Genomic DNA, 8,281 nt, shown 5'->3' with positions numbered 1-8,281 from the left:
TAAACCAGAAAAACTAGACCAAAAGTTAGTAACAACAATAACAAAATTGATGTATTACTGTCTTTCACCCTAAGGCGATTCTTTTAAAAGAATTTAAAACAAATTACTCTCACAATAATGTGATGAGGCCTAAAAATTTACATCTCAAGTGTCAAAGGCCAAGGTAAAGAGTTGTGTCTTCAGCATGATTAAAACTATATTGTGCACTTTCTCCTGGAAAGGCAGAAACATAAGGAACCTATTGGATCTCACATTACATTTATTATTTATACACATGATTCTCTCTTGCTTGTTTCTCTGAATTTGAGAAAAATTGTGCAATTATTTGCAACATCTTAACATGTTTTTGAGAAGTAAACAACACACAACTTGAAAAGCCATTTCCCTACATTTACTGCTGGTGAACTGAGCTCTTGCCGCTTCTAGAACACACATGCATAGGCATCTGAAAAGGGAAATGCCATGTGCTTCTGCATCACGAAGAGTATTTATGTGCTCCAAAGCTCACTGGTGCTGTGAAGCGTTTATTGTCCAAAAACGCCTATGCATTCTTCATTATGAATAAGATTTTCTTCATTATGTGTTCTTCATTATGAATAAGATTTTACGATGTCACTTTGTAGCTTTGGCTTTGTCTTCTGTATATTGTTACATGCACCACTGGGTACAGGCTTTTTCATTCCTGTGTACCAGCTTGGTGAACTTTTGAAATAGCAAGTCTTGCCTCTGAAGACAGTTTTTGTACCTAGATGATTTTAGCAGAAGTGGAATGCAGGAGTCTTGGAAGATAATCTGCAATCATTTTCAGAAGAATGTGGTCTGCCTTCTTTGCATCCGTGGCAAAAAGCCTGGTCTTTGTCTGAAATTAGTTGGCTTCTTGTAAGCTGAAACCTTGACAGTTTGTATATCAAGAGTGTATTTATCTTGCACTCTTTTTCTTCGTTCCCAAAATTCTTCAGTATTGCATAGCTAAAATAAAAATATTTGCAATATATGATACATAATACGTGTGAGTAGGCCAGATTCTCATTTTCTTTACAATGTATTTGTTTGCTTTTCAGACTACAACATAACTTGCAAATCTTTTGGTCTACTCTTAAGCTCATATTATTCTGGTTCTACATGGTAACTGCCACTGGTAACTGATCGTACTTGCTACTTCTGTAAAGCTAAAATCATTTAGATTGCATCAAGATTACACATTTGTCAGAATTTTTACCTGCCGAAACCTTTTACATGTTTTTGACAATTGCCTTATATCCTCTGTATTAAGAAATGACAGGATGTGTATGATCAAATGGTCAGGAATTCGATGGAGGAAGTCATAGTGTCCTTGACATAAGCTGAGAATGTAGTCTACCGTTTTCTTCCCAAAGACAGCTTGCATTTGTTCTGAGTAAAAGAAAAAATATACGAGCAAAGAGATTTTAAACAGGAATACTGCCAAAGTAAAAGGCACTGTGCTAAGCTAAATGGGAAAGGGCACATACAAAAAAAGAAAGAGAAACTTCATTCTATTGCTGTTTCCTAACTTACCTGGAAGTAAGGCTCATTGAACTCAGCATGGTTTACTTCTGAGTATATATAGGATTACATGGTTGTTCTGTTAATAAATATAATTAATATGATACCCGATGACTGTGAAGACTGAAACTTAGGCTACTTCCAGATGACCTGTTTATTGAGCATTCATTCTGATTTGTTTATAGGAAAGTTAAATATCAAGCAATTGTTAACTCACACTTTCCAATGCATTTCCCTCTCACTTTCCTTCTTGTAAAAAGTCAATTTTTGTGGGGAAGTGGGTTTCTTGCACAAGAGCGCCAAATCAGCTTTAATTCCGCAACCTGAATTTGCCACTATGTGATTGAATCAAGCCTGAATACAGCAATAGTCTGGAAGCACCCATAAGCCAGATAAGGATAAGTCCTGTGCATTGGTGGAAAGCCTGATACAAGAAGGGCAATTCAGTCTATCATACTAAGAATAGGCAATTTAGCCCAGAGTAAAGGGCAAGCTGCCATGATAATCATTAAGTAGAATACTAATTCTGAATTGCCCAGGCATGTCATACTGAAAGGCATATTATTTGCACTCACCAACTATGTTTAAAGCAATTCTTGTTCTTAAGCACAATGCACACACTGCAGCCCTTTGCACTCTGGAAGCCTTTTAGGTTCCAAATATAAATAAAAATTGACTTGAAGTATAATTATATAAATCAGAAAGGCAGGAAGGCTTGCTGTGTGTGCTTAAGGTATTAGGAATGATAAATGGATTTCTCCATAGCTACCACACCATGTGGTCTAGCACTATTCGTTAAGTACATAACCAGAACAAACAGCTAAGTCTATAGAAGGAATGAATGTCTTAAAAAGCAACAGGGGACAAAAAAAATTAAATTTAACCCTATGGAGTAAATGTACTAACTGCTTGGCAGTTGACACTGCATTCCATTAGTGTGAAGTATTTCCATGGAAAAAATGAGAGATTGGGCAGATCTGTACCATACATTTAAAGTACATCCAACTGATGCTTCATACGCAACTAAGGCCACTTCCAGACAACCTCTTTGAAAGTCTTCATCCTGATTGGTTTGGGGGGAGATTGGATGGCACTGGGTGAAGAAAGAGTTGTCCCATGCTTTCCTTTCCACAAAAAAACTCAATCCTCTGACAAAGCAGGTATGTTACGCAAAAGTTCCAAATCAACTTTAATTTGCTAGTATATGATTGAATCCCTCCTGAAAATAGTGACATTATGGAAGCACTCTAAGTCAGAGTTAAGATCTGATTCTACAAATGTCATGGAAGAGCCATATACAATGGGCATTTGGTAAAGGGAGAAGTGGTGACAATATCAAGAAAGAAAAAAGGTTTAGTGTTAACTTGCCAAACCAAACCAACGAAAACCCTATTGGGATCAAATGGTGACCACCCCAAGATGGTTTGCTTACGCTGGTTAAGTGCCATTAACACATGTCTGTACTCAAAAGTCAATGTTATATCCAGTGCTTTTTTTCTGGGGGGACACAGGAGTATGCATACCCCTAAATATTTTGTGAATCTCAGTTTGGCCTCATTGAGGGGCAGTATTTCGATATGAGTAGGAAAATGAGAGTACCCCCAAACACTTTTAAAGAAAAAAAAGCACTGGTTATATCTGTTTCTTGGGTAGTTTACAAGTTGGCTCTCTCAGCCCCAGGTGATTGTATCAAGGCTAGTGCCACTCACAGCACTTTTCCTGGAATGACTTTTCACACACTGCTGCAAGAGTTGCTTTTTGAGTGCTTGCAGCGACTTGGATGGAGTTATGCATGCAGCATCAGCCTGTCGTACAACTGGCAGAGGACATGACACCTGCCCTGACATTATGGCACTGGTGGTTGTAAGAACTGATGTAGAGATTTGACTTTTAAAGCTCTTTTAAGACATATTTCTCCCACTGAATAAAAATTAATGTTGATTTACATATTTGGGATTGCAATGGAGCTAACAATCCATTAAGGCACACCTCCCATTTTCATTTTCCTTCAGAAATTCCCTGCTCACCCAAGAAGCGAGGAGAGATTATCAGTTGTAGCAAGACTAGTTTACACCTAGTATACGCCTAAGCATTACCTGACAGCAGGCATATGGCTCGATATGGCTACTGATTAATTTTTTTGGCAAATTGAGGGTTACATTTTAAAAATCTGCTAGAAGTGTTCTGTTTTTCTCTGACTAAATGTTCTGTTCTACTGTATAGCATGACCTTGGTTGATAACATTTTTCAGCATACTGCAATACTATGCTATTTGCCAGGAAACAGGAAGATAAGGAAGTAAGCCAATGTGCTGTAGGTCTTTATGTCATTCTACTTGGGACTTTGTCAGTGAAACTCTTTTGTTAATAATGCAACTGCTGAGCAGGGATAACGCCATTTAGCATGGGGAATAATTTCTAACTAAATAGAAATAATTAAACTGTGATTTAGTAGGTGACAAGGAATTAGCAGGGTTTTTATTTTAAAAATTCCTCTATATCAGGGGTAGCCAACATGGTACCCCGCATATGCTCCTGGACTACAACTCCCATCATCCCAGACCACTGGCTATGTTGGCTGCAGCTGATGAGAATCTGAATCCAATGACACCTAAAGGGCTACATATTCCCTGCCCTACAGAATGGAATATTAGATGATAATTTCTATAGACCTGGTCCATCAATAGCTAAAACCCTTTTTAGTATTCATGTAAGTTTGACATTTAGTACTAGCTTCCTTTTTCACTTGTTTAAAAGTATTTTGATGCTGTAACTTAGTATGTTTAACCACTGTGTATTTGTCTCCCCCTGCATTTTAATAAGTAATTTTACTTTGAGAGCCCAATGCAGTCATTCTCAATTGTTTACCATCCAGTTTATTTACATTAGCCATCCAATATTGATCTGAAATTCAGATTGACTTCTTAAACCATAATTTGTAGTTTCAATTCTCTATCCCCAGAAGGAATGTAAAGGCAGTTAAACAAACAAAATCATTGAAAATCCGAAATATAAATACAAAAATAAAAACAATGAAATGGACTACTCGGGAATTATCTGAGGTTTTCAATTACACTCCTGTGATCTCACTTTATGTTTCAAACTGCCAACCTAGCAATTCGAAAGCATACCAGTGCGAGTAGATAAATTGGTACCACTGCAGTAGGAAGGTAAACGGCATTTCCATGCACTCTGACTTCTGTCACGGTGTCCTGTTACACCAGAAGTGGTTTAGTCATGACAGCCACATAACCCAGATAGCTGTCTGTGGACAAAAACCGACTCCCTCGGTCTGAAGCAAGATGAGCGCCGCACCCTATAGTCAAGTTTAACTGGATTTAACTGTCCAGGCGTCCTTTATGTTTCTAGTGCACTTGGAGCATTTAGGTAACTCTGACTATTCACAAACAACCAAGGCTGCAATCCTAACTGTGTCTACCCAGAAATAAGTCCTATTGAATTCAATGGGTCTTACTCCCAGTAAGTGGATGGAATTCAGTGTTTCACTTTTACGAATGTTCCACTTGCACGGCCAAAGTTTATTAATAAGAAAAGTCAAAAGAAATTTAACACCTGAAATCCAATCCTGAGCAAGTTTACTCAGATGTAATACCGAACTGAGTTCCATGGCACTTCATCCCATGGAAGTATGCCTAGGATTGCAGCCCAAATATTCATCCCAAGGTTGTGTGATCCTATGCACCCTTTCTTGAGAGTAAATCCTCTTCAACAATGCAATGAACTTCCAAGTAAACATACATGGGATCAGTCTGTTATAAGACAGTCCCATTGAATTCACTGGGGTTTATTTCAGAGTCAACGTGCACACGATTAGGTTGTAAAAGCAGGAATATGGCCATTGGACAGAGCACAACAACCTTTTTTTCAGAGGGGTGGGTAATCAAAATTCTATTATTTCTTTGCCCACTCAATACTTGCTGTGTAATGGTTCATCCAAGAGAAAATCTTTATGGGGTTTCTTCACTTCTCTTGGGCAAATCCTTTCTCGATCTGGTCGAAATGTAATCCTCCAGGACTGCCAGATAACCTAAAGCATTCAGGTTTAAAAGAATGAGTCAGGTTGGGCATTATTATGTCCTATTTTATTTTGTCAAAAGCCTAGTCAGTCCAGATATAAAGCAGAAAATGCAGGACTTTGTCACGACCTAGATCTGTGCAGTAATTAATTAATTGCATTGCATACAAAAAGAAAAGCAAACAATGATAGGATTACCACCATTTGTTTGCTTTCCCCTAGCAGATCTGCCTGAACAACCATGCTTGGGGTTGCCCACCTTTTTCTTCCTGGCAGAGACCCTGTGCCTTTATCAGCTATCCAACAAATGCAGATTTCTCACCTCTCTTGGGCTTTCTTCAGTAAAACACATTCCAACCAGGGAGAGCAAGAAATCTCTCTATTTTTTACCTCATTTTTTGTGATGGTCAAGTGATGGAAGTCTTTGCTGGGAGGAGGTGCCTGAGTGTGAGCTTCATAGAGTTTCTCCTGCAGCAGGGAAGTCATTTTGACACTGTCTACTTGCTTTCAGCTTGCAGTAGAGATCACAGACTCCCAAGGTTGTTTCTATGGACTCTATACGAGAAGGACTTGACTTCAGCCCACTCCACGTGCTCTATAAATACATGGCTAGTGTTTGCATTCCTGAACTCAGGTTCTTTACCCAAGGAGGACTCAGGTGTTCAATATTCATATCACCAGGAGGATAATATTAAAAACAAACAAAAAACACAGCCTAATTCTATGCATGCATTGTTTTTTTTTTCAAGTCCCACTGGTTTCATAAGCATGTTTTGCACTCCCCACTTTCCAGGAGTAGTATTACAGATGCCAGAGAGTCAATTACCTTGGAAGAAGACAGCACTTTTTGATTTTTATTTCTTTTTTAAAAAGCAAAAAAAAAAATCTGTTTTTTCCTAGGCTTCAAACTGAGCATTCAATATCAAACAAGCAATCATTAACTAATTCACACAATGAATTTTGTTAAAGGAACATCAGTTGTTGTTGGCGTCATCCCAAAAATACACAGCCTTAGAACAACAAGCTGCAAAAACTCAGATTTTCATCTCATTCACTGGTTAGCTTCTGATGGCCAAGCTGCGACTTTTAGCCCCCACCCAAGCAGGCAACCTACATCTAGTATGTAGTAGCTGCTGCCTATTAAAAACTTATATTTTATACAGTATTGAGTCAACTTCAGTTTATTAGTCATTTATTTATTATAGGTAGGAATATATAACAACCATATTACGTAACCATGTTACTAAGGAATATGCAAGTCTCCGTAACTGCAAGTAAATTATTTTAAACTTACCTTGTAGTCTGTGGTCTGATTTATTGAAAAAGGGGGAAAGGGAGCCAGCTGCCCTAAGGAGCTGGAATATAATAAATCTGTTTGTTTTAAAAAAATGTTAAAAAACCTATTCCTATATTTCGCAACATCTGCCCAATGATGGAATGTAAATTCTGCTACTTTATGCACAAGCCCCACATATTAAAAACAGGTACACACCATTTTTCTTTGTTAACCTACACACATGGATTTGTGGAGGATTAAATATGGTTAATATATCCTCTTACTGATATCCTTCAGAGCTAAGTACCCAAAGCCTTGCAAAATAGGTATGTTAAAACCACAAAACCAATACCCATTGACAAGAACATTTAAATAAAACAGATACTCCTAAAGCTGATAAGCTAGTTATTGAACTCATCCACACTCAAAGGAACAGATACATCTTCACCTGACATCTGAAAGCAACCAATGGGGTGGTGTCTCCAATAGAAGCGAATTCCACAACCAAGACACCATGACAGAGGAGGCTCTGCACTGCAGCACTGCACAGATCACATCTGTCAATAGCACTACAAGCAAGGCCTTACCTGCTTGTTGATAATGGGAAAGATGCTCCTTTATGTGTAGATCACTCAAAGTAGCAGAAATAATAAATCACAGCATGGTTTTGGCTTTTTAAAAGCAACAGCAAAACAGCAACACAACAAAGTAACAAAAATAGTTTCCTTTCTTGTAACATAAGAACACCAGATGATACACTTTTAGTTGCAGAAATATATTATTTCTTCCCCATACAAATAAGGATGTTTCAAATTTTCAGCTCTGATTTGTTACTGTTGTTTTTAGGTTATCAGCCGGTAGAGGTCAGCAAACACTGCACTTTGAGGAATCAGTGTGTGTGTGTGTGTGTGTGTGTAATGAATACATGTATAGTCTTGTGGCACCTTAAGAACTTAACAGGAATACTGAGGTATAAGCATTTAGGAATTAGACTCTAATTCATCAGATGCATGATTATTTTCAGGTAATATTATCCGTTGCCAAATATTGAATATATATTGAAAAGTTGTTTGTCTTATGCATTTGGACGGCTGTTAAGAAATTATAACCAAATTTTGTATAGTTTATGAGATACGGAGCAGGTTTTTTTTCCATTTAGATACTATTGCATGCCACTTTGAATCAAGATGGCAGACTGAGCCTTTCAAAATTGCACTAATTTTAACCAAATTTAGTGTGGTGGTTCCTGAGATCAAGGTTTTAATCTGTGTTATGTTTGGATACAATTGGGCACCATTTTGAATCAAGACTGAACCTTTCAAAACTTCACAGATTTTTCGGTTTCTTAGAGTTCCAAAGCAATGCTGGGTACAAGCCTGCTAGTGTGTATATATATTTTTATACACTGTATTCATTATGGAGAAAAGCTGTGGCGCCTCCCCTCCC

The 8,281-nt window shown here is 37.8% G+C and overlaps 1 protein-coding gene across 1 annotated transcript; it reads right to left on the bottom strand.

Moving 5' to 3' along the window:
* Window positions 1-582: 582 nt before the first annotated feature.
* Window positions 583-6,377, bottom strand: LOC128411843 (F-box only protein 36-like). The gene is made up of 4 exons (XM_053384337.1): window positions 5,950-6,377; window positions 5,463-5,571; window positions 1,220-1,392; window positions 583-969 (listed from the first exon to the last, which is right to left on the bottom strand). Exons 1-4 carry the CDS (start codon window positions 6,043-6,045, stop codon window positions 805-807), a joined length of 543 nt encoding a protein of 180 aa, XP_053240312.1. The 5' UTR covers window positions 6,046-6,377; the 3' UTR covers window positions 583-804.
* Between the last annotated feature and the right edge of the window lie 1,904 nt (window positions 6,378-8,281).

The sequence above is a fragment of the Podarcis raffonei genome, chromosome 4 (assembly GCF_027172205.1).
Source record: "Podarcis raffonei isolate rPodRaf1 chromosome 4, rPodRaf1.pri, whole genome shotgun sequence".
Taxonomy (NCBI): Eukaryota; Metazoa; Chordata; class Lepidosauria; order Squamata; family Lacertidae; genus Podarcis; species Podarcis raffonei.
The sequence above is the reverse complement of the archived record's forward strand: the minus strand, read 5'-3'. Positions and strand labels throughout refer to the sequence as shown.